This window comes from Eleginops maclovinus, chromosome 2 (genome assembly GCF_036324505.1).
Source record: "Eleginops maclovinus isolate JMC-PN-2008 ecotype Puerto Natales chromosome 2, JC_Emac_rtc_rv5, whole genome shotgun sequence".
Taxonomy (NCBI): domain Eukaryota; kingdom Metazoa; phylum Chordata; class Actinopteri; order Perciformes; family Eleginopidae; genus Eleginops; species Eleginops maclovinus.
In genome coordinates, this window is record NC_086350.1 from 1,793,299 (window position 1) to 1,820,491 (window position 27,193).

At 42.1% G+C, this 27,193-nt stretch overlaps 1 protein-coding gene across 5 annotated transcripts in view; it reads left to right on the plus strand.

Annotated features, from left to right (window-relative positions):
- The window catches only part of ptprz1a (protein tyrosine phosphatase receptor type Z1a), a 77,554-nt gene that overhangs the window by 13,478 nt on the left and 36,883 nt on the right, over positions 1-27,193 (plus strand). For all 5 annotated transcript variants that reach the window (XM_063907959.1, XM_063907968.1, XM_063907977.1 and 2 more), the window contains exons 2-6: positions 16,120-16,182; positions 20,636-20,815; positions 24,351-24,502; positions 24,709-24,804; positions 27,056-27,122. In XM_063907959.1, the coding sequence (XP_063764029.1) occupies positions 16,120-16,182; positions 20,636-20,815; positions 24,351-24,502; positions 24,709-24,804; positions 27,056-27,122 (558 nt within the window). The remainder of the gene's footprint in view (positions 1-16,119; positions 16,183-20,635; positions 20,816-24,350; positions 24,503-24,708; positions 24,805-27,055; positions 27,123-27,193) is intronic.

Genomic DNA, 27,193 nt, shown 5'->3' on the forward strand with positions numbered 1-27,193 from the left:
CACACACACACACACACACACACACACACAGTACCCCCTTTCCTTCCATGTCTGTCTGTCTGTCTGTCTGTCTGTCTGTCTGTCTGTCTGTCTGTCTGTCTGTCTGTCTGTCTGTCTGTCTGTCTGTCTGTCCATCTTTAGGAGAAAAACAGTTGCTAGAAAGATGCAATCAGACAAACTTGCAAAAGTCATTCGAACAAATCAATAGTAGCAGAGCGTGCAAACACTACACAAACACTGCTACGGATATTCCAGGAAACAAACTGAGCAAATTAGGCTAAGAAATATATCATGAAATGAATCGAAAACAAGCTCTTTCAAATAGCATCAAGACATGATCTGAAAGAGAGAAAACAGGTTTCATAAAAGGTGTTCTCTGATCAGATAACGAGGAGGCAACAGCTGCCATCGTTAGTTGGCATCACTAACGAGTCGCAGCAGAACTGTGTCAAGGTTAACGAAGGACAAAGAGTGAAATCCATTATGCCCCCCCCCCCCCCCCCCCCCCCCCCGCTGATAATTTCAATTAGGTCGTTCCTCAAAATAGTCATGTGTCCCGAGGCACTGTCACAAAACGTGGCCTGTTAATGAGCTGGTGATGTTTCATGGAGGATTCATGCAGGTGGAAAAGCAATTAGTGCGTCCGATGTCCTGCGGAGCGCTGAGCTATGGTTTGACCTTTTCATTCAGAATTCTTCTTATCTTTGTAAACATAGTTTGATATTGGAAGAGCTTTGGTTGAAACCGTTTATAGTTTGGAGTATTGACCAGTCATGTTTGAGCAAGCTCTGGAGGAAAGATCTGAACCAATCAGCTATTGTCTAACATAGACATGTGACACAGGAACATTATGAATTCATATTGATTCATATCAGTATGTAGCGTCTCTACTTTAAAGAGTCCTCTCCTGCTGATGTTCAGGTGTGTATCAGTATGTAGCGTCTCTACTTTAAAGAGTCCTCTCCTGCTGATGTTCAGGTGTGTATCAGTATGTAGTGTCTCTACTTTAAAGAGTCCTCTCCTGCTGATGTTCAGGTGTATATCAGTATGTAGAGTCTCTACTTTAAAGAGTCCTCTCCTGCTGATGTTCAGGTGTATATCAGTATGTAGAGTCTCTACTTTAAAGAGTCCTCTCCTGCTGATGTTCAGGTGTATATCAGTATGTAGAGTCTCTACTTTAAAGAGTCCTCTCCTGCTGATGTTCAGGTGTATATCAGTATGTAGTGTCTCTACTTTAAAGAGTCCTCTCCTGCTGATGTTCAGGTGTGTATCAGTATGTAGTGTCTCTACTTTAAAGAGTCCTCTCCTGCTGATGTTCAGGTGTATATCAGTATGTTGTGTCTCTACTTTAAAGAGTCCTCTCCTGCTGATGTTCAGGTGTATATCAGTATGTAGAGTCTCTACTTTAAAGAGTCCTCTCCTGCTGATGTTCAGGTGTATATCAGTATGTAGAGTCTCTACTTTAAAGAGTCCTCTCCTGCTAATGTTCAGGTGTATATCAGTATGTAGTGTCTCTACTTTAAAGAGTCCTCTCCTGCTGATGTTCAGGTGTATATCAGTATGTAGTGTCTCTTTTATGTTTCTCATACTGCCTGTGCTGCAGCTCCTCTTTTCACCCTCTGTCTGAAACCAGAGTCCGGTCTGCTCTGATTGGTTAGCTGGACAGCTCTGTTGTGATTAATCAAGCCGCTTAGAGATGTCCCGCCCCTTAGCCTATCACGTACAGTACAATGTGTCGCAGGGCTAGCCAATAAAAGTGTGAGTTTTACTTAGTGATGTCACTGTCCCTGAGGGAACTTTGGGATTTTAGCCTTTGCAGACCATTTACATGCACAAAAACACCCTACAGGAGAGGAGAATACCCAAAAGTATAATAAGGCTTCTTTTAATACTTGAAATACTTTCTAAACTGTCAGGTATTTTAATCCAGAATAGAAGCATAAAGCACCATAGAATACAACAGTATAAATATTAAAATATGTAATTATTTCAGAGTTTTTCTTCATCTTTGAATGAGATTTAACATTTCTAACAAACATTTCGGAACTTTTTCTGCTGTTAATATAGAAGTGTAATCCCCCTATTACAAACATTGAGCACACATTGTTCATATTGCAGTGAAATCTGGTCTTCACTTTAAAATTGTGAGATCAGACTGCCAGTATCTGTGTGTCTGTTTGGTGTTTACTGACTGTTTCCCCCAGTTGGCAGCTGAGAACTCCTGCATGACTTGAATGCAGCATCAGCTCTGAATTTAACTCCATAAATAACCTGCTAACGAGACACATGATTTCACAGACATCGTTAACAGCAGCACTAAATCAAACGTTTATAATATAAGTAACACACACACACACACACACACACACACACACACACACACACACACACACACACACACACACACACACACACACACACACACACACACACACTTCCTCCCTCTTTGTCCTTGCTGTGGGATCCAGCGCTGGCTCTGAGCTGCCTCCTTTCAGCTCGGTGTTTAATGAAGTCGTTTTTCTGTTGGAGAAGTTTCCTCTGGGCCTCTGACAAACTGTTTCGTCACCGCGTGTACCATCACATTAGAAACACGTCTGCTGGAACTGAGACAGCTTGGAACAGGCGCTCCGTACATTTCGGGAGATCTGGGTGAAGACGGACGCTCGCTGCTTATAGAGGGAGTTTAAAGAGACTCCGCACAGAGAAAGGGACGTGTATTAGGAGTGGTAAAGTTATTGTGATACGAGACTAGATATCGTCAGGGGTTTTTCTAGAAAATATAGCATGAGGCGCTTCAGGCCCAAATGAAGCCCCGCCCACTTTCAGGTGTAAATCCTGCATTACAATAATACTGTCTTCATGTCTTAAAGCTGCTGAGTCATATATCGCACCTCCAACAAGAAATAGATCCAGAGCTCCGGTTCCTTAACTTCCTCTCCAGAAAAAAGGAGAGTAAAAGAAAGGATCAGAAATCTCAGTCTCAGTGTCAGCCTGCTGCCTGCCACCCGTCCCCCGCAGACCCACCAGACATCTGACCCCATCTCCTTATCTCTGGACTCATTAAACCCTTTCTGACCAACAGAGAGATTGTTTTTCTGCATTTTGGTTTGAGGGCGCACGCTGACAGTACGAGGGAGCAGAGACCCTGTTACCCGGGTGAGACTGAACCCTGATCACATCTGCAGTGTTTTCTTTCTCAGGTTGCGTTACTGTGAAGTGATGTCAAACCTGGCACTCTACGCTAAGGTACATTAATCCATAACCCTAATATTTATGATATAACACTTAGCACAGAGAACTCCTTTCCATTAAAATACTTTATACTTCTACTCTTATTATTATATGCTTTGTACATACCAAACACAGGATATGCTGATATGGTTTATTGCAGTACTGTGCTTCTCCTCTACAGTTCTTCTAGAATACAAATCGAGAACTGAAAAATGCTCCTGCATGTTTAAAAACCGGATCAAATAACAACCATAAAAATACAATACTGACGAGTACTTTTACTTTTCTACTTAAAGTATGTTAAGCTGAAAATACTTCTGTACTTTATATTACTCTGAAACGGGTCATTGAGCAATCTGAGTGCTTCTTGTACTTTTACCTGGAATCTTATTTCTAGTGGAGTACTTTTAAACCATAGCACTTGTACTTTTAAATAAGTAATGGATCTGAGGACTTCTTCCAACGCGGTAAACAGTGCCGGCGCTAAGGGGGGGCATTCGAGGGCCGTGCCCCCCCCTAGCGGTCATTGATGCCCCTCCTACCAGCTGTGAAGCATATTCTCGACCTGTCACAATCGACTGTAATTGACGCTGAGTTCGAAGTTGCTAAAGAGTTTTGAGTTTTGACCCGCCAATGACCCAATGCCCCTCCAGTAGATCAGCTCCGGCGCCGACTCTGGCAGTAAACAACCCAAAAGTGATGTGACTGTAAGCCAGTTGTGGAAGGTTTAAAGTAAATAAAGAGACTCTCCTGGAGCCGTACCTTTCTCAGGTTCTCTTTAAATCTTATCCTCTGTAAACATGTCGCTGTGAGTGGGATCTCTTTGTTTGGACGTCTCGTCGCTCTCTGGATGTTTGGAGAGGCTGCAGGGTTTGTTTGGATTGATGCAGCAGAGGCAGTGGGCCGGTACCTAGCACACATTTAGAAGTTGAAAAGGTGTTGATGGGACAGCCTCTGCATGGACGTATACAGGGAACCGGATACAGCGTTGGAGGCGGGACTCTGCTCGGTCCTTTAAAAGTTGCTCTGTGGAAACAAAATGGCCTGACTCTCGAGGACAAAAATACTGGATCTGTGGCGCCGATAGTTAAGCCCTACCTCCCGTCTTAAAAAGCCCTCCGTCTGTATTTACGTTTCAAAGAAATACACACTGATTTACCGACACTTTCAAAATGTAAATCAATGGGTAAAAAGTATTTACTGGACCAAATGATGCCACCGACTAATACGGATGTTGTAGTATCACTGTTTGGACACGTTTGGAAATCACGACCTGAACATTTGCATAATAAGTTTCCAAAAGATGATTTTAATTCGTCTTTCTGACTCTACAGAGCTGAGATCCTATAGTTAACCTCATTGATGTCAAAAGGGAACTATATCCTGTCAAATCTACTCTCTAATTCTATCCCGACAAAGATCCTTTCACTGGAACATTTGCATTATTTCTGCAGGATTTGCATGTAACCGCAGCATCGTGGTCCAAACTGAAACACAAGGAACGATATTTGATGGATTGTTGTTGGTCGGATGGATCCGTCACACTTTACTGAGCACTTACTTTTCCTTTATCCAAACCAAGAGGTTGATATGTTTGGTTCAGAGTATAATAGTGTTGCAACTGTTGGATGAAAAAAGGCTAATAATAAGCCGTAAGATTTCATTCATTTCCGTCTCATTGTGATTTTCTTTAGGGGGACTTTGTGATCTTCTAGCTGTTAGTCTTGCGCAATCATCAGGTCAATTTACTTTGTGTAGTGCTAATCAGCTAATTAGCTGCAGTTAGCATGCTAATCAGCTGATTATGGATCATCCTCCCAGAGCAGCTAGCATGTAGACTCTTCTTTCTGTTTTTCCTGTGAACAGGTTTTTTCTGTTTGAACAGCATCAAAATAATTTGCTTTTATCCTAATACTGTCGCACATTCCTAAAGTTGAACGCTTGGGCGTGTTGGTAACTGAATATCAAACTTTGAAGAGAATCAGTCAAGTTAGGATGCATCTACGACTTTTCAAACAAATGCAGATGTATTCCCGCAATACTTTAAGTAACTCAACAGTTCCTCTTTTATAATTTGAACACCGTCCTCCAGATAAAGTGTGGATAGCATGGACACCGATGTGCAGAAATAACAACTAGTAAATCAACCTATTCACCGACGTGCTGCCTGGCTTCTGTTTCAACGTGAGCGTGATTGATCGGCACAGGAGATAAAAGCGAGGCCTGTCGTTGAGCTGTAATGAACAGAGTAAACTAACGTGGCGTCTGCTCAGTGTTTGCAGCCCAGACACCGGCTGCTGATGGAAACTGCAGCCGCTCAGATCCATTATTCATCCGCTCTCCCCTCGGGACAGATCATTTGTTTCTGACCACAGATACAGGTCACACACACACACACACACACACACACACACACACACACACACACACACACACACACACACACACACACACACACACACACACACACACACACACACACACACACACACACAAAGCTGTCCAGTCTTATCACAGTTCAGTGCAGTGGAGCCGGTGTTAGGAGATGTAGAACAGAGGTTACGCTGCAGTTAAACATTTCAAACCATGACCACACACACACACACACACACACACACACACACACACACACACACACACACACACACACACACACACACACACACACTGAGAACTGGGTGTGTTGACTGACAGGAGGAGGTCAAGTCCAACCTGTTAGATCCACAGTCCCATAAATTGTCCATGTTTTATGATGTGAGGGCACATTTTTCGAAAGGTGAACTAAGGCAGAGGTGCAGTTGAGACTAAAAGGAAGAAAAAACAACTTGTGCGTACGTTGGATCGGCTCCAAAATGAAATGCCATTTTCCTTTGCTTGCATGCTTCACCTTTCCACCAAGTTTTATAAATATGGACTAGTAGTTCCTTCGTAACCCTGCTGACAAACAAAAGGGAAAACCATGCTCACCCCCTTCGGTTAAATAAAAAAACATGACCGTTTATGCCATGTTATTAGGTTAGTGACACATACTTATGGAGTGGTGCGGTCAATGGTTTTCTGAATGTGTTTTTGGTGGTATGCCTGTAATAGGGTCTGTTGTTACCACAAGCTGTAGACACTCTAACGTTTTGCTCTACAACATAAAATACGTCAGTAAATATCCCACTGGTGAAGTTAAAAACAGCGGTTGCTAACAAGAGTCTAAATGAGACGACTACACGTCATCACGCCCAACGTTAGCCTCCTTTAGCTTAGCGTGGTGACGTGAAGTCGTGACCGTGCTGTAGTTCCTTTATAGCCCAACATTAGACTCCTTAGCTTAGCGGTGGTGACGTGAAGTCATGTGACCGTGCTGTAGTTCCTTATAGCCCAACGTTAGCCTCCTTTAGCTTAGCGGTGGAGACGTGAAGTCATGTGACCGTGCTGTAGTTCCTTTATAACCCAACGTTAGCCTCCTTTAGCTTAGCGGTGGAGACGTGAAGTCATGTGACCGTGCTGTAGTTCCTTTATAGCCCAACGTTAGCCTCCTTTAGCTTAGCGGTGGAGACGTGAAGTCATGTGACCGTGCTGTAGTTCCTTTATAGCCCAACGTTAGCCTCCTTTAGCTTAGCGGTGGAGACGTGAAGTCATGTGACCGTGCTGTAGTTCCTTTATAGCCCAACGTTAGCCTCCTTAAGCTTAGCGGTGGAGACGTGAAGTCATGTGACCGTGCTGTAGTTCCTTTATAGCCCAACGTTAGCCTCCTTTAGCTTAGCGGTGGAGACGTGAAGTCATGTGACCGTGCTGTAGTTCCTTTATAGCCCAACGTTAGCCTCCTTTAGCTTAGCGGTGGTGACGTGAAGTCATGTGACCGTGCTGTAGTTCCTTTATAGCCCAACGTTAGCCTCCTTTAGCTTAGCGGTGGAGACGTGAAGTCATGTGACCGTGCTGTAGTTCCTTTATAGCCCAACGTTAGCCTCCTTTAGCTTAGCGGTGGAGACGTGAAGTCATGTGACCGTGCTGTAGTTCCTTTATAGCCCAACGTTAGCCTCCTTTAGCTTAGCGGTGGTGACGTGAAGTCATGTGACCGTGCTGTAGTTCCTTTATAGCCCAACGTTAGCCTCCTTTAGCTTAGCGGTGGAGACGTGAAGTCATGTGACCGTGCTGTAGTTCCTTTATAGCCCAACATTAGCCTCCTTTAGCTTAGCGGTGGAGAGGTGAAGTCATGTGACCGTTCTGTAGTTCCTTTATAGCCCAACATTAGACTCCTTTAGCTTAGCGGTGGAGACGTGAAGTCATGTGACCGTTCTGTAGTTCCTTTATAACCCAACATTAGCCACCTTTAGCTTAGCGGTGGAGACGCCATGGACATCACGTAAGACAGCGCTGCAGAAATGCTTTGAATGCTGGATTTCCGTTTGAGTTTGTCTTAAAGATGAGACAAGATATCGGAAAGACATGTATGTCCAGATTTGACCAAACAGCAATACTGTCCCCTGCGGGAAATCTCAGTTTGGATCATGTCATTGAATCAAACCCATCGTAAGTTTTGTACATATGTCAGCAACTATTATCTCCTTGGCCCTGTCTGAACATGCATCTCATATTCTTGTTTCTCATGTAAATCAACCCTTCGTTCGAGGAGAAGGGTTGGCCTCATTTGAAGCCTTTTGCTCCAAGAAAAGTTTTTGTTACAGCTCTGAAAACTTGGGCAAACTCTCATACTTTGCAGAGGGAAAATAATAGTAATGCATGACCCTGCATTGGGTGATGGTGGTATTGTTTTTGCAGCTCTGGGTCCTTTGAGTTTAGTCTGTTTTCCTGCTTTCATTCCTGGCGTGCACATGTGAAATCGTCCTCTCTGCAGATTTGCTTCTTTCATGTTTGAGCCTCCTGTTAGGGCCGTAGATAATCCATAGCGTCTGTTCTTCACCATTTATAGCTAAAAGGAAAAAGATTAGAGTAGCTGATCGATTAGAAGAACTTCCACCCTTAGGCTGATGGGGTTTAGTTTTCCACAGCCGGTTTTCTCCCAGGAATTTTAAGGTAAACCTGACTTTTCATTCCTCGGACGCCTGCAGCGCTGTGACGAGGCGCTTTGATTTGCTGTCGGTGGTCTGGCGGTGGATTTCTAACTTTCTACGTGAGTGTACAAATCCAGCTGGAGCACTTTGATGAATCACTGTGCCGACTCACAAAGGTCACACTGTCTTCTCCAACAATACAGAACCAAAGGCAGTTTGGAAAAGTTGTTATTTTTGCTCCAGTTTTATGTCTACAAAAGATACTGGATGGAGAGAGCGAGTTCTTGATGGTTTTAAAGCTGGTCTTTGCTCGCTCTCTATGAAAATGAAAGATAATGTAGGTATGAATTCTGTGACTCCTTTCTTTGTGTTGCAACGTAACACATTCCCCAAACTTCATTACAAAATAATAATAATAAGGGTGGTCAGAACTTTTGAAACTGCGACTGGTGACAAACAGGTTTCAGAAGTCCGTTGTCTCGTCTTCCAACGTTACGTTAAATGTTTTGTCCGAGTTCAGGTGCGAGGCGTGTTTAGCTGAGGTTTAGGATAGGTTGTGATTATCTGGGAAAGAAAACCTGACTGGATAATTGTTATGTAAACTGCGGTCGACCCTGAACTCCTGCAAGAGGTTTAAACTCAAAGAAAGGATTTCCATTTGCTCATTAAAGAGTTTTCTCACAATCTAGGTCATTCAATCTCAGTCTGAATTAAAGAAATGCCTTAGAAGGGAATGACATGGAAGAGAATATGGGCCACATGAGTTCATTTTTGGGTGATCTGACCAAAAGTAAAATAGTTAGTTCTGAATTCTGGGAAAGAAATGTGACTTTTCCTGACTTTCATTCTGAGTTTGTTTTTTTTACTTATCCGGACTTTTCTCAGAATTCTGATTTTAAAAAAGTACTGCTTACTTAAGTGACTTTTTACACAAAATATTGACTTTTTTTCCAAGTTAAAAAATAGTCAGACTTTTTTTTCTGTCAGAATTCAGACCTTTCCCTCCGAAACCTGACTTTTACCGTTGATAGGACACCCACCCCCCCAAAAAAAATGGCCCTAACCCTCTTCCGTGGTTAAATAATTAAATCTCAGTCTGAATTCAAAACATGCCTTATAAAGGAATCTTAAAAAGTGATTCTGAATTATGTGACATTTTATACAAAATGTTGACTTTTTTTCTCTGAAGTAAAAAAAAAGTCTGAATTTTTTCGAATTCTGAGAAAAAATATTTCTTTTGTACAGAACTTTGACTTTTACCTCAGAAATGTGACTTTAATCTCAAAACAACATAAAAAATCGACGTTGGTAAGACCCCCTACCCCCCCCCCAAAAAAAACAATCACATATGGCCCTAACCCTCTTCTGTGGTTTAATCTAAAACCCACAATCCAGCATGTTTTAGTAGCCCTGATTGAGGTCTGCCTTTCCTTTCCTGAAAACTGAATGGAATCTGCTTCTTCAAATCTCTGTTTACTGATCTAAAGAGATGTATACTTTCACCTGTTCTCCTCCATGAAAGAGCCAAGGGGATGACATCCTGGATAACAGATAACATCGTGAGGCGGGAGGTTTACAGAAGCTTTAGCCGACATGTTATGACAGTTCTCTGTCAGGCCTGCAGTCAGACCTCTGAGAACACACCAGCTGTTCATCGTCACAAGGTGTTTCTGCCCTGAGCTCAGTCCGCCAGGCTGTCTCCTCTTTCCCTCGGACTGACAGACCTAAACTCCAGCAATGGTCCTGATGTAAAACACTGGTGGATCTTCTTGGCTTAAAACATTAAAGCACCTTGAAAATCACATATCAGTCCCCTCTAACCCTTTCCACTGTGTCATAAATCGTCCATTTCTTCCATTTACTAACAAAAACATTATTAGCTCTTAGTGGTCTAGTCCTGTTTGCCCTTATATAACCCGCTCTAAGAATATCCAACCTCGAGTCTTTAGTGGGGGGCTAACTCAACCCTAGCTCAGTTATCATCTACAGTCTGCAAGAACTACCAGGAAATAAAATCAACTCATCCAACGACTGGAGATTCAGGGAAACAAGACACTCCTCATCATTGGCGACGAAACCACCAACCCCAACCTAACCAACAACACCCCCTTCCTCCAACTAGACGGTTACCCAGAAACCAGAGTCACACACATCGTCAAAATCTGCCAGGGTTCCCAACCCTGCCACCCTTAAACCAGAACCACACACACACACACACACACACACACACACACACACACACACACACACACACACACACACACACACACACACACACACCGACCGCTTGTGATCAACAATTCTTTTTCGGTGCTTTTTGGAAGAAATACCAGCCCAGACTGGTCCCAGATTAACCTGCCACACCCTCCAGTCTGAGCGCCTGGTATTACCCCCACCTCCTCGGACTCCCCCTGGCATCAGGAGAAGGGTTGGTGGGGGTAGGGGGGGGGGTGGGGGTGTTATTCGTTGTGACACATTCTGGCATGGGCACCAGTTCTCACCCCCAGCCCTGGACTCTCCCAGGGCTGGGCTAATCCTCTTATTCAGCGTCCGGCTGCGGGGGGGTGGGGGGGGTGGGTTTTTTCAGCGAGGAGCCGGCCACTCTCCGCTGAAGAAACACAGTGACACAGTGGTGGGCTCTTTCTCTGCACAGACGCTGAGCAAGAGTTCTCCATACAACCCATTCTCCTCTTTCACTCTTTTCCAGTAAGCCCCTCTTCCCATCTTCACTTCCTCCTCTTGATTCGTCCTAATAGTGGAGAAACAAATCCCCAGAAGGCTCTCAGATACCCCGACCCGAGGAGGAGCGAAGCACAGCCATGTTTTTTATTACTTTAAAGAGTCCTCTCCTGCTGATGTTCAGGTGTATATCAGTATGTAGAGTCTCTACTTTAAAGAGTCCTCTCCTGCTGATGTTCAGGTGTATATCAGTATGTAGCGTCTCTACTTTAAAGAGTCCTCTCCTGCTGATGTTCAGGTGTATATCAGTATGTAGTGTCTCTACTTTAAAGAGTCCTCTCCTGCTGATGTTCAGGTGTATATCAGTATGTAGAGTCTCTACTTTAAAGAGTCCTCTCCTGCTGATGTTCAGGTGTATATCAGTATGTAGCGTCTCTACTTTAAAGAGTCCTCTCCTGCTGATGTTCAGGTGTATATCAGTATGTAGAGTCTCTACTTTAAAGAGTCCTCTCCTGCTGATGTTCAGGTGTATATCAGTATGTAGCGTCTCTACTTTAAAGAGTCCTCTCCTGCTGATGTTCAGGTGTATATCAGTATGTAGCGTCTCTACTTTAAAGAGTCCTCTCCTGCTGATGTTCAGGTGTATATCAGTATGTAGAGTCTCTACTTTAAAGAGTCCTCTCCTGCTGATGTTCAGGTGTATATCAGTATGTAGTGTCTCTACTTTAAAGAGTCCTCTCCTGCTGATGTTCAGGTGTATATCAGTATGTAGAGTCTCTACTTTAAAGAGTCCTCTCCTGCTGATGTTCAGGTGTATATCAGTATGTAGTGTCTCTACTTTAAAGAGTCCTCTCCTGCTGATGTTCAGGTGTGTATCAGTATGTAGTGTCTCTACTTTAAAGAGTCCTCTCCTGCTGATGTTCAGGTGTATATCAGTATGTAGTGTCTCTACTTTAAAGAGTCCTCTCCTGCTGATGTTCAGGTGTATATCAGTATGTAGTGTCTCTGCTTTAAAGAGTCCTCTCCTGCTGATGTTCAGGTGTATATCAGTATGTAGAGTCTCTACTTTAAAGAGTCCTCTCCTGCTGATGTTCAGGTGTATATCAGTATGTAGAGTCTCTACTTTAAAGAGTCCTCTCCTGCTGATGTTCAGGTGTATATCAGTATGTAGTGTCTCTACTTTAAAGAGTCCTCTCCTGCTGATGTTCAGGTGTATATCAGTATGTAGTGTCTCTACTTTAAAGAGTCCTCTCCTGCTGATGTTCAGGTGTATATCAGTATGTAGAGTCTCTACTTTAAAGAGTCCTCTCCTGCTGATGTTCAGGTGTATATCAGTATGTAGAGTCTCTACTTTAAAGAGTCCTCTCCTGCTGATGTTCAGGTGTTTCATGTCAGAGCTCGTGTTTACATTGTCTGGTTTCCATTTCCACCTGAACACACCGCTTCCTGTCCGTCTGTCCTTCTTTGTGGTTTTCAGTCAAATGTCTCAAACTATTGGATGGATTGCCTCTTCATTTGGTCCAGATATTCATGTTCCCACCAGGATTATTTGTAACATTTAACGTAATCCCTCAGTATATTAGCCATCCGTTATTAAGTTTCAAATTCAATTTGTCTAATACTTAGTTTTAATACCAAAAAGCTGCAAAAATAAAGACATTCCCATTGGCCTCAACTGGCCTGGGTGTTTTCTGACTACTTTACGTCCAATGGGTACAAAAAAGGGTTGACTGTGAAACATCAGCAGTAGAAATATATACGTCTTTATAATACACAAGATAAATGGTATAGTTTTGCGTACCATGAACACCAGTAATACCAGAAATAGTGTAAAAAAACACTCAGATTTTTGTTAAATTGGCACAAATATAAATGTTTTTCACATGCATCCTTAGAGTGTTGCTGTGTCAGATCTATATCTTCTCTGGAAAAGATATATATTTTAAAGAGGTATTGATTGCTTGATGCTCTGCTGAGCTTGGATTCAAACACATGGAGCTGCTGTTGGCTTTTCATTATAAGTCTATTGTTCTAAAAGAACCAGAAACTTTCTTACATCTCATCTTTTGTCCTTCTGATTCAATAAAGGCCATCCATTTTTAGCCTTAAAACAGCTCTTCATTTGGTGTGTTGGCGTTGAGCTTTCTGTCTCTGTGACACAGCGTTGCACTGACGGGAGAGGAAAAGCTCCGCCCTGAGGCGATAAGGATGTAAAAACATCCTAAAACCTGCTTCCTGTTACTTGAACTTCTCACCTCGGCACTTTAAGGTTGTGACCCCCGCCACACTCTGAGTGTTTGAGGATGGCGGTTAAGTGAAAGCAGCCGAGTGCATGACGCCACCAGAGCGGGGAAATAAAACATCAGGAGCAGAAACACGATGTCACCTCCTCCTGATTGCTTCTTTACCGCTGCCTTTGGAAGCCAACCAGCTGGAATGTGTCGCAGCAAACCACATTTGTTTCTATGTATGGTCATCGGGAGGTGTAGTTCCACTTTGGTGCTCTGTCACTCTTTTTACTCCTCACTCATTTTCAGTTTAGAGTCTTCACAGCTGGAGTTTAATGTCTCTACATTTAAACCCTCTTTTAGATTTAGGGAGTAACCCGTCTACATTTGAGACAAAATCAAAAGGATGTGATGCTCTACTTAAGCAATGGAACTAGAAAAAGCTTTATCCACTCAAAAAAAGAAACGGTGCCGTGATGTTGTTTCTCTGCATCGGACCCTGAAGGCAGCGTCTCCCTGGTTCCCTCCACAAAAAGCCAATGGGATTTCTCCTTTGGATTAATGCACACAGTTGAGTTAAACTATTTTTCCTGCTCCTCTACAAGCCACCATTTCATCTTTTAAAGAGGCCTTATTAATGCTTCCCTCTCCTGTGGTGTGTTCTATATGTTTTAGTGCATGTAAAGGGTCTGCAAAGGCTGAAATCCCTGTGTTCCCTCAGAGAAACGCCACTATTGGATTCCTTCGTGTACTTCTAGGACATGGTGACATCACTATTCAACACTCACGCTTCTATTGGCTAGCGCTCCCACACATTGAACGTGATAGGCAAAGGGGCGGGACACCTCTAAGCGATGGACCAATCACAACAAAGACAGCAAGACCACAGAGCTACAGCAGGATTAAGAGCATGTTAGGCATTCGATTATTTACTTAGAGACAAAAATATGAGAAAATAGGATCCAAGTTTTTGTCCTTTTCAGAAGATTCTGAGCTTTGAATCATATCCCATGATGTTCAATGTAAATCCTCTATATTATCTGATCTTCTACGGTTTAAATATCTTGATTTTTAGGTTTGCTTTGGCACCTTTTTTACATTTTAAGACTCAGCACAAGTACCAACTGCCTCATCCATAGACTTGTATCCATAGCGGCCAAATGATCATCTTCTTTAGTCGTGGAAAGACCTGTATCTTTTGATTTTAACCACGTAGAAAGTCCTACCATCTGCTCCCGCTGCAGGACGGTAACATCCACCCTGCAGGAAGTTTTAGAACCCAATCAGATGCAAATTTTTTAATGTGATTGCGATCTCCTCTTTACCCATAAACTCTTAATCTAAAGCAGCTGGTTTTAAAGCAGATCACTGGAAACCAGGAGAACTTTACTTCCTGTTTGATGATCTCCGTGCAGGCGACCTCTTCCCTCTGCAGACTGTCAAACATGTAATCCTGGATTAGAGCGATGTATCTCAGAGGGAATAACCCCCCCCAGCAGGAGACCTCATCTCCTAATTTACTGCAGACTGAGACTGAACCCACCTCAAACAGAGCAGTCAAGACATGTCGTTTGGGAAGAATGTTCTCCACGCACGGGAGGGATTTCTGAGTTAGACGTTTGAAACTCTTATTGGTATTTTGGTCGGTGTGAGGGATGCATGATACTTTGGTTTTAATGTTGACTTTACTGCGTTCAAAAGTCCTATGAAGTATTTTGAGTCTTCATAGGGATCTGAAAGCTTATAAACTGCCTCAAGTTATATCTGTACAGCTAGAAAAACCCACCTTTAAAACCTCTGATCTGCTACAGTAATTGGAGAAACAACAGCCGCTATAAAATGCATCAATCCGGTTCACTTTGAGGTGAAGTTCCATCAACAAATTCCCCACATTTTTCTCAATATTGTGACTTCTTGTAAACCCACACCTCGTGGCGTCACTCTGTTTCCTCTGCGTGTCACGTGACCTCTGCTCTTTGTTTCCCCGGCGGGCCCTCGGCGCTCTGTTATGGTAATGAGGTGTCGTTCCCTAACGGCCCCTCAGGCCCCCGACTCCACTTCATTAACGTGACAGATGCCCGGACAGCCGCTCGGGTTAATGATGTCGCCTCTTGACATCTCACCGCCGAGCATCTCATTATACACATCAGGAGATTCGGAGGGAAAGTCTGCAAGGTCACGAGGAAGTGTAGGAAGGAAGGACGGTAGGGAGGGAGGGAGGGAGGGAGGGAGGGAGGGAGGGAGGGAGGGAGGGAGGGAGGGAGACAGACGTATGCTGAGAATAAGGTCTTGGATATTGTGCAGAAAAATGACTGTTGAATTTTGTCTGATTGCTCGTCACAGATTGGTTTGTTTAGTTGGTTGTGGAGCCTACACCACACCTTTCAGTCATTACATACTCTTTGTCCAGCATAATGTATTCTCTTTCTCCCTTAATTTCCCGTCATTTCCCTACTAATGACTCCGTAATTAAGGTCCCGAGAAGCGTCATGCAGGAATAGAATCAGAGTTTGTTTGCCCATCGTTTTCTCTGCCGTTAACCAAAGTCATTTTTGAAGATTGTTGTGTTTACATGTATCCTTATCCAAAGACCAATCAGTCCAGGAAAAAGTCTGGACCAGATGTCTTTCTCCTGCTCTTGGACCCACCTGTAGGGTACACTATATATACCTCCCCCAATGCAGTCTGATAAAACAGCCAGTTATAAGGAGGGAAAGGTATATTTTATCAATAAAACAAAGGGGGAACTATTCGTTTGTAAGAGCTGGGATTGGAAAAAGGTTTATAGGAAGCAAAAAGTCACTTTGTTGTAGAGGACTCGCTGAGTGAAGCCTGTGTCTGTGCGCTGATGGAAAGCTTAAAGTGTGTTTCGTTGTGTTTTTAGATTTCCAACTCAGTCTAACAGATGATCAGTCACACACTAAATCCTCCATGTAAACACTTTTAAATGACCATTTCTCTCTTTGTGTTTCTTGCAGCTGAAGGATACGCATACAGGAATCAACGCAAGTTCTCAGAGGACATCGACTGGTCGTACGCAGGTGAGTCACATTAGAGGAATCATTAAACAGATGGTTCAAAGCTCCGCGAACAACAGATTACTTTGTCTTTCACCTGCGTGTCACGAACACTGGAACAGCATCCTGTCAGCGGGTTTGACTTTGTTTCGTTTTTGTTTCTCAACCCTCACAAACACCTGGTGACGAGTGACAGGAAGAATGTAGCTCCATGGTATTTACTGAAGCTTATAGGCTAAAGGGATCCATTCTTGCAGTGAGAGAATAACGTATGCTTGGTCCAGACAAAACAAAATGAGTTTACCGAGTTATGATTATTCAATTATGGTTTTCTACTGTCTTTGTTACTTCTGTAGATCTGTACTCAGGCAGATTGTTGCAATGGAAGTACTGGTTATCTCCACACACAGCAAGCAGACTATTTTTAAATCAGTAAATCATGAAATCAATAAAATATATAAACGTTAACATCTCTTCGGTGTTTACCACTGACATTATTTCAGGATAACAACCAAAAACACATTTGAAAACCATTGACTTCCAGACGAGGGGACAGGAAGGGATAAAACGCTGACTCATATCAGCACCAGTTAAGAATTGTCTCCTCCTTGGTTTTAGGATCAGGGTTTGTTTACCGCCAGTGTGAGTGTGTGTGTGAGAGAGTGTGTGTGAGAGTGAGTGTTCTCCATTGACATGCTAATGTTCGCCCTGACCCAGAATCCTCTCTGACCTGGTTCTGGCTCTTTGTCCTCTGGTGGAAAAAGCTCTTAACAGCCAATCAGAGGGCAGACAGAGAGTCATGTGACCGCTGGACTACCTGCACACACACACACAGCAGCTGTGCGAACAACAGTACAGTAACTAGCACAACAGCTGCAAACATCTGCATCATTACGAGGAACATCTGGCTTCTTTCTGCTGAAGGAAAAAGTCTTGTTCTTGAGTAAAGTAGTTCTTAAAAGCTTTTCATCAGCAGTGTTCCCTTTACACAGTAGCAGTGTAATGTAATGAAATCAAATATAAAACCAAAGCCGTTTGCCTCTGCCAGGGCTTTAACGTCTTATCTAGTTCTAGAAGAACCAGTTACCCTCAGAGTCCGGTGGTTGCAGTGGTTACAAATACCTACCTACCATGTTCAGAAGAGTTCAGTACCTTTCTCCGTGTGTCTGTCCCGTCCAGACAACTGTACCAAACCGTGTGACCAGAAAGGTAACATTTACTTTTGGTGCAATTAAGCAAAGTTAGGGCACAGGGAGCAAATATAGATTATTATCTGTCATTTAATCTGATTTATTTAGTATTTAATTTATTTCTTATGTACATCTTTTATTTTTTATGATCAAACGTATTCCTTCAAGTGCTTTTAGAAACACCAATACATGTATTCATTTAGAACTGCATTAAACAAGAACTCATGCACACAAAAAACTATTGAGGCTTTTTTTCAGTTTTATTTTCCCTGGACTTAAAGTTTATTTTGAAGCCAAACCAAAATGAATTATCTTTACTAAACAAAGTTAATAAACCCTTTAACACGCTTCCTAAAGGCTCAGGTACATCTGTCTCTTGCACACTTACAGGGGAAAAACGTCCTGAGTAACTGACTAATATAACAAGGTAAAGGCATCTGAACGGGAACAGGTGGGCGCTGATTGAGTCTTAAAGCTCCTCCTTTTATCTATTCCCAGAGTCATTGACACAACCCATCATTTACACATCCGAAACTTCATTATAACGTAGTGGGAGAAAGGTTTCACTAAAGCTGGGAACAGGTTTTAATCAGCAATGATGATAATTATGATGATGATGGAGCCGGGGTTTTAGGTGGAGCTGCACCGTGTAGCTGCATGTACAGGTGGGTTGGGTTTTAAATCTGATAACATCTTTTACTCTTCAGACGTTATCCAAAACATACTGATATACACCTGAACATCAGCAGGAGAGGACTCTTTAAAGTAGAGACGCTACATACTGATATACACCTGAACATCAGCAGGAGAGGACTCTTTAAAGTAGAGACTCTACATACTGATATACACCTGAACATCAGCAGGAGAGGACTCTTTAAACTAGAGACACTACATACTGATATACACCTGAACATCAGCAGGAGAGGACTCTTTAAAGTAGAGACATTACATACTGATATACACCTGAACATCAGCAGGAGAGGACTCTTTAAAGTAGAGACTCTACATACTGATATACACCTGAACATCAGCAGGAGAGGACTCTTTAAAGTAGAGACTCTACATACTGATATACACCTGAACATCAGCAGGAGAGGACTCTTTAAAGTAGAGACACTACATACTGATATACACCTGAACATCAGCAGGAGAGGACTCTTTAAAGTAGAGACTCTACATACTGATATGAACCTGAGGATGAGCATAAAAGAGCCTCTTTAAATCTGCCATTCATCCTGATACACACTAAAACCCCTGAACCTGGAGCACCAACCACCCTCCAGAACTTTTATGTAATACTTCACACCTACTGGGTTTGATCAGGAACCTCTGAGCCGATGTGATCAGATCCAGATGTTGTCCTTCTCTGATATATATGAGCAGAATCTCACATGCAATAAAAGTGAAGCTAAAAGCTTGAGGCTGTAGATCAGTCTGACGGGGATATGAGCTGCTGGATTACATCTGTGCGCTTCACTTTGAGGTGCAATAACATGCATACACAGGCGTCGTTGAAGTGAAGGATAATTTGTATTCCTGGCTCTCTTATACACTTACCGCGCTGTATATATTCCATCCGTCATGTCAGCCTGTGCTTTGTGTTTGAGATGGAAACCTGAGTCTGAACTCTTTGTTTTGAGTTGTTAGCAGAACGCTGCAGGCTTCAGAGTTGAAGTCAGCTTTGAAAAAAATCTTTGACTTTGACTTAATGAGATCTGCAAGAGAAAAATACGAGTTGATATTACCATTAAAGCACAGAACAGCTGGAGGTGATTAGCTTGTTAGCTCAGCGATAGCACATCTGTAAGTGGTCTAATCCACTACAGCTCAGAGGCAAATGCTGTACTTTTACTCCACTATGTATTTACTACCTTTAGTTGCTAGGCAGATTAGGATGAATGATGGTAAATATAATCTCCCTTAAATCAGACTGTAGTTCACCTGCAGTAAATCCAGCAGCTACCCTGCAGTATACAAAGCCATTCAAACTAGCTGCACCTTTACCAGCTCTGAGAACACTTTAATGATCAATCATTATAAAACATATCAGAGATATTATTCTGAAATGGACCAATCAGACAATGACTACTTTTACTGTCGCTACTTTAAGTACATTTAGAGGAGAGTACTTTCTACTTTCACTGGAGGAACATTTAGAATACTTTTACTGTGACAGAGTATTCCTACACTCTGGTACTTCTACTTTACTCAAGTACAAGAGCTGAGTACTTCTACTTTACTCAAGTACAAGATCTGAGTACTTCTACTTTACTCAAGTACAAGATCTGAGTACTTCTACTTTACTCAAGTACAAGACCTGAGTACTTCTACTTTACTCAAGTACAAGATCTGAGTACTTCTACTTTACTCAAGTACAAGATCTGAGTACTTCTACTTTACTCAAGTACAAGACCTGAGTACTTCTACTTTACTCAAGTACAAGACCTGAGTACTTCTACTTTACTCAAGAACAAGATCTGAGTACTTCTACTTTACTCAAGTACAAGATCTGAGTACTTCTACTTTACTCAAGTACAAGACCTGAGTACTTCTACTTTACTCAAGTACAAGATCTGAGTACTTCTACTTTACTCAAGTACAAGACCTGAGTACTTCTACTTTACTCAAGTACAAGATCTGAGTACTTCTACTTTACTCAAGTACAAGATCTGAGTACTTCTACTTTACTCAAGTACAAGACCTGAGTACTTCTACTTTACTCAAGTACAAGACCTGAGTACTTCTACTTTTACTCAAGTACAAGATCTGAGTACTTCTACTTTACTCAAGTACAAGACCTGAGTACTTCTACTTTACTCAAGTACAAGACCTGAGTACTTCTACTTTACTCAAGTACAAGACCTGAGTACTTCTACTTTACTCAAGTACAAGATCTGAGTACTTCTACTTTACTCAAGTACAAGATCTGAGTACTTCTACTTTACTCAAGTACAAGATCTGAGTACTTCCCATCCTGTGGGATTCACTTATTAAAGTATCTCTAAAAACTCATCGTACTGTTCAGTGTTGGAAAGCAAAATGTGTTAGTTGTAGTTTAATTGAGTATTTTTATTTTATGCTACTCTGTTTTTAAAACGTTTGTTATTTTACTCTTCGTAGACCGTTAACATGCACTTAAATCTATACAGGAAAGTATATCAAATATTTTATTCAATGTCATCTTTCTGTTGCTCATTCTTACTTACTCTTATTTATTCATTTCCAGAGAACTCCTGATCGGTGCAACAACAGCCTCCTCTGAACACTTGTTTCTGTTTGCCCTGCAGGAACTTTAAATCAGAACAACTGGGCCAAGAAGTTCCCGTCCTGCAGCAACGCCAAGCAGTCTCCCATCAACATCGAGGAGAGCCTGGCCCAGGTGAAGCTGCAGTACCAGAAGCTCCGGTTCGAGGGCTGGGAGAGGCTGACGGCCGACAGGACCACCATCAAGAACGATGGAAAGACGGGTAAGAGAGCTCATTAATCAACACTGAACTCATACAATACCTAACCATCAAAGGGGTTGCTCGTAGTGATGGACCTTCTGTGTTCACACTGCAATGTGAAATAACTTCCTATCTTCTTTTGCATTTTGCAATAAAAAGCCGGAATAATTTTCATGCATTTTGTTAGAGATGATTATATATTACAGTGGTTATTTCAAAACAAATGAATGAAATAAAATAAAGAACATTTAAGTTATAATAAATAATAACAGAATATTAATACTTTAATAATAGATATTCATATTTATATAAATGTTCTTTATTCTAATTATTATGGAATTATAAAACATCTAAGGGGGGTTGAGTGTGATTTATATCATGCTTTCAGGCTGATTCTTACAAAATGTGGCCGATTCTTGCGTGTGTTTTTGGATAATAGATGGAAATGTATGGGATCACACTGTTTTATTACAAACCTGCAGGTAATTGCATAACATAACTGCATCTCTGCTTGGCATTGTTTCCTCTCAATGCTATGCTTGTTACGTTTTCAGATAAAAAGCTGAATAAATCCACACCCAGCGCATATTACAAAGCATACAGACACATGTTAGAGACTAGCTGGTTAACACAGTGGAGCATTTAACAGATAGAGAGATGGATATGTCCCTCAGGAGCTGGTGGAGACCAAAAACAGAGCCAGATTAGACTTGCTTTGAGTGGAAACAAGACTCCTAATGAATCCGAATGCTCTGATTTGATTTGCTGGTTGCTAACATGATAAAAACACTGCTTTATAGAGCGATAATATGTCAGGTTTGTGTTTGGAGATTCCTCTGAACGCTGCTCTAACAGTGTAATGTTGTTAAAGTACACAAGGTCCACACCTCTTCAGCTTGAGCTCTTACATCATGTTTAATATATGCCCTTATTGGTATTGCAGAGTCTGTGGAGCCCGGGTGGGATTGTTGTGTCTTTTCTGTTCAGAAGACTTTTCTGTTTAACATTTTTAGGGTTAAAAAAGTTGCACGTTTTTTTTCATGATAAACAAATAAAGTAAAAGTGAAATTCCTAAATACTTAGATTTTGTTATGACATTAAAGGCATGTATTTCCCAAGCTGTTTTTTTATATTACTGTCCGTCTGTATTTCTAAAGGCAGTTTCTCGCGGACAGACACTAAGCCTCTTCCTTATAACGTGGTGTCCTATTGTCAAGGATACAGTTACCAGTTCCTCATTTGACAGGCTTGAGAGCCTTTTGAATATTTCCCCGCTCTAAGTGGTGTGGCACACAATAACCTGCAGTGTGCATTCAAGGTAATTGTTAAGTGAAATTGTAGACAAGAGAGGGATCTTGCCTCGCCTTTCGGGAAAAGCTCCAAACAGACGAGTTTGGTGCTTCTTAGCAACGAGACTCTCGGAAATAAGAAGTGCTCTGTTGTAGTTGCTGTTCAGACGCCAGCTGCACCGAAGGCTTTTATTAATGGAGATGTTTGGGGGACAATCTGAGCAGGATTGAGTAGTTAAACCTGTTTTTATCAGCCTATAAATGGGCCTTGGCATCGGTTCAAGGAACAGACTGCCAGCTATTACATCTTACTTAGCTGGTGCTTTATCCAAATGTGCCATGATGCAAGTTTAGAAAAGCATAACCATGCAGGTACTGTTGCTCTCAATAAGCCAAACTATTGTAGACACTGGTGCATTAATGAGCAAACACCCATAAACTCTAAAGGTTTTTAGCTCTAGAGAAAGATGCGATGGTCACAGCGTAGGGATCCGTTCACAGCTTTTGTTGCCGGGCAAACAAACTTTTCAACAGGAATGAATTAGTGACAAGTTGAGTCAATATTTGCCGTGCCTCCAGGGGAAGTTAGAAAACATAATAGACACACAGGGACAACAAAGAGGACATGAATGAGGCCAACCGCATGCAGATCAAATTGGTGGGAAGGATAAAAAGCCAACAGAGTCCTTGACAAAATATGTATTATCTGTGCAACATAGATGGTGTATTTTTGAGTTGGTGGGCCGAGATGTACGTTAAAGTACGGAACATGAAAGGACTGCGTAATGCTCCACCTTTATTACACCATCAAACGGGGTTTGGACCCTGGAGGGGGACCTTTTGTCGGGTCAAACAAAGACCCACCTGAAGAAGATCCCCTTGTTCCTCTGAATCATTGTTGGACAGTCCGATAAAGGTGTCGGCGGGGTATTGTGTCGAGGTCTCATCTTTTGATCTTCTGTCCATTTACAGACCATTATTTCAGTCGGAGGTCAGGCTGTGTTGTCTTCAAAGATGTAAAGGCAGCAGATACAGTAGATGTTGGTGGTAAAGTTGATTCACATGTGATGATTTAATTAGACAGTTCAAATATTGGTAATTCAGGAATGAATTCACAAAGAATGCCGCTAAAATGTTGCATCCCTTGCAGACAATATCTGCTCCTACTCAAGGTTAGTTTCACAACAGCTAGGCTTCCCTAATATTATCACAGGGCAAACAGCCATACATTTGAGCAAATATCCATGCGGCAAAGAATAAATGTAACCTTCGCACAATGAGCAGAACCATGACAAAGACATTCTAAATTAAATTTGCTTTTTGCACGTGTTGAAATAAGGTAAAAAGCTGAATTTGTCTTTAAAAAATGTACCTGTTCAATGCAAATGAGCCTCAGTTTTCTCATGTAACCGTGTCTCATCCATTGACTGCAATAAACAGACGCATTCCTCAAAACTTCCACCAAAGATTTTAACATGAATGAGAGTAACTGCTAAGAAAAGCGCTTAAATACTTTGACACTACTTGGTAATTTCATGTTGTTGTTGGCACTTATCTTTGGGATTGGACTGTTTATTGAATGAGGGTCATTTTCATAGAAGAGGAGCCACTTTTTGCAATAAATGAATGCATTTTACTTTATTTAAACACATGCAAACAGCAGGAAGCACCAGGGGAACGGTGTAATAACAAGCTAATGTTATGAGCAAATAGTGGAAATGGCTAAATGTGTGAAATTAACGGTAAATCCAAGCTTAAAATAATCACACTGACAGTTTTACTCGGTTCAAAGAGCGCAGGTGCACCAAGATGCTTTTTTCTTCCTTGGCTTTGCGACTAAGTTCTTATTGTTTACATTTTTAGTAGAATGGGAGGATGAAACCCTCTTTATTGTCACACACATGCACACAGCAGAGCACACACAGTGAAATTGGTCCTCTGCATTTAACCCATCCTAGTACTAGGAGCAGTGGGCAGCTACCGTGCAGCGCCCGGGGAGCAATGGGGAGGGGGGATTGGAGGTGTCCGGTGCCTTGCTCAAGGGCACCACAGCAGAGCCTAGGAGGTGAACTGAGACCTCTCCAAGTAGCAGTCCACTTTCCATATTGCAAGTCTGTTCGGGGACTTGAACCGGCGACCCTACGATTCCCAGTCCAAGCCCCTACTGACTGAGCCACTGCTGGATTGATGGCCTTTGAAAGCTTTGCAGTCCTGTGAATGCGCCCCTTAGTGTCGTACATTTACCCTCCATGTCTTCTCTGTTTCAGTGGCGGTGGAGGTGGATGGAGACTTCTACGTCAGCGGAGGTGGACTCCGGTCAAAGTTCAAGGTGGGGCGCATCACCTTCCACTGGGGGCGCTGCAACGCTTCCTCTGAGGGCTCCGAACACAGTCTGGATGGAGTCAAATACCCTCTGGAGGTGAGAGATTTGGGGTTACATCTTTGTTTCCCTTGCTTGCGTACAAACGTATACACACTGTAGCTACCGTCTCAATAAGTTTAACATGGAGAACGGGCCAGAAAAACACACATCATACTGCTTTGTTTTCCTGTTCAGTGCACCTGTGATACAGTCTCTTTTTTAACCATGTTAAACCCACTCAACATATTTCTGTTCTCCCACAGATGCAGATCTACTGCTATGAGGCGCATCGCTACGACTCTTTGGATGACACCATAAAGGCCGGAGGCAGAGTCACAGCGCTCGCCGTGCTGTTTGAGGTGATCCTCTGTCCTGATAACCCTGAGATCAGTTTACAGGCTTCTTGTCTGTCTCTCAATACTGTAAAGTGCACCTTAAAATGAAACCTATTTAAATCATGACATCTGAGCTAAGAGAGGTAGAAAGTAAAGCAGCTAACTTTGAGAAAACCTGCGGCACGAACCAGGACGATAGCTTAGCTAACCTGAACCACACTGTTAGCTTTTTGTTGATCATTCTATTTACTAGCTAAATAAACTCTATTAGCTTAGCTTAGCTTAACTGATAGCTAGCCTGAATCAGGATGTTATATCTGTTAGCTTTTTGTTGCTCATTCAATTCATTAGCTAATCAAACTCTTTGAGCTTAACTTTACTGGTAGCTAACCTGAAAGAGGTTGGTTGTTCTGTTAGCTTTTTGCTTTTAATTCAATCGATTTGCTAAACAAACTCTATTAGCTTAACTGAACTGATAGCTAACCTGAACCAGTGTGTTTATCGGTTAGCTTTTTCCTTCTAATTTGAAATGGAAGTTCTTTAATGGTCTATTAACATTCAATTGGGTCCAGTTTCCAGTTTGCATCTATAAAACAGTTGGCAGTTATGGCTGATTTGACTTAAATACATCATACTCCTTAACTTTTACTTGAGTAAAGAAGTGTGTTCAGTACTTTATCTTCTAGCAGAGTATTTGTATCTGTATTTCTACTTGAGTGAATGTGTGTTTTCACCATGGGTGTACTTTTTCCATCTCTGATCCCCGCTGTGTGGGTTTTCAGGAGTCAGCTCAGGGCTTGTTGTTTGGATATTCTGACAGAGCTATTGACTATAAACATGATCTGAAAGGTGCTTTTCCTTAACATGGGACTGAAGTTTTAGTTGGTGCTCATTTACCGAAGTATCTGCAGCTTATACAGACCGTACTTACACACATGGGTCACTCTTTTTGTTCAACGTGTAAAAAGTCAGACTGAGGGAATGACTCAGTCCTTCAGCGGTATAACTTCTATGCTGTAGTAACACATGAGTAAGTGTTTGAACAGATTGATTCATATCTTGGCTCTGGATCTCTGCCGAGCTCTCATCTGTGTTTTCGTGTTCGGTGCCAGGGTTCGCAGCGAGCGTCATGCAAAGCCTACTTTGTTTTGCTTCGTTCAATCTTGTGTTGCCTGCGGCTGTGTTGGCATGTTCGAACTGACAGAGGCCGTGTTGGAACCAAACTCAGAGAACTGTCTGATGTGACGCTGCAGGCTGTGTGTGTGTGTGTGTGTGTGTGTGTGTGTGTGTGTGTGTGTGTGTGTGTGTGTGTGTGTGTGTGTGTGTGTGTGTGTGTGTGTGTGTGTGTGTGTGTGTGTGTGTGTGTGTGTGTGTGTGTGTGTGTGTGTGTGTGTGTGTGTGTGTGTGTGTGTGTGTGTGTGTGTGTGTGTGTGTGTGTGTGTGTGTGTGTGTGGGGCTGCAGGTTGGGTGTAGATCAGGGTGGGTAAAAAACTACCAAACAAGTCAAAACAAATAGTACATTTAGTTTTTGTGCCGTGCTAACCTCAAACCTGTGTTGTTTCCACCCTTGTGCCTCACTAGGGATGTCTTTTGCTTTGTAATGTTTTTAAATATATATTCTTGATGTGTATATATATTTTAGCAAAGGTGTGTTTTTATTTATTTATGATATACTTTTTAATCTGACATAAATAATGCATCATTTTTATTACATTATGACTCAGCTGAACGTCCGGACCCTACAGTGTTTAAACTCTCAGGAATAGTTTGATGTATTTCTGCTGATCTCCTGTCAGACTGGTTTCAGGTGAACCACGCCCACTCTGTTCCTGGACTGACTTCAAAGTCTGTCTGTGTTCCCTGAAGCTTTTCATCGGAGCCAACATTAATGACTTTGAGTCTTTACTGCCAACAACAAATACTTACTCAACCGCAGATCCCTCTGATGAATACCATGACAGGGGTATTTGTTTGAATACAATTAAATAAAACTAAATGAAATAAAATGAAAACATCAGAAAATAAAGTAAAAATGTACTTATAATAATATAATATTTCATAAGCCAAGGGCTACTGATAGTGGCTTCGTATCAGAAAATAAATAAATAAAATATAATGAAATAAAATAATTCATTATTAATGCTAACGGTACAAATCCAAACTGGACCAGACCCACTAGGACGCTCTCCAAAGATGTAAACCAGTTAAAGCTGCTCTTTACTTCCACTCTTCGATTACAAACCGTTTCGGTCATTTTGTTTCTTTCTCTTCTCAGACGAGCGTCGAAGACAACCCGAACTACGCTGCCATCATAGACGGGATCAACAGCGTGAGCAGATACGGTACGTCCGTTTCTTCTTCTCTCTCTCTTTGTCTCTTCTTCTGTGGTGTTAATGTATGTTTTTTCTGGTCT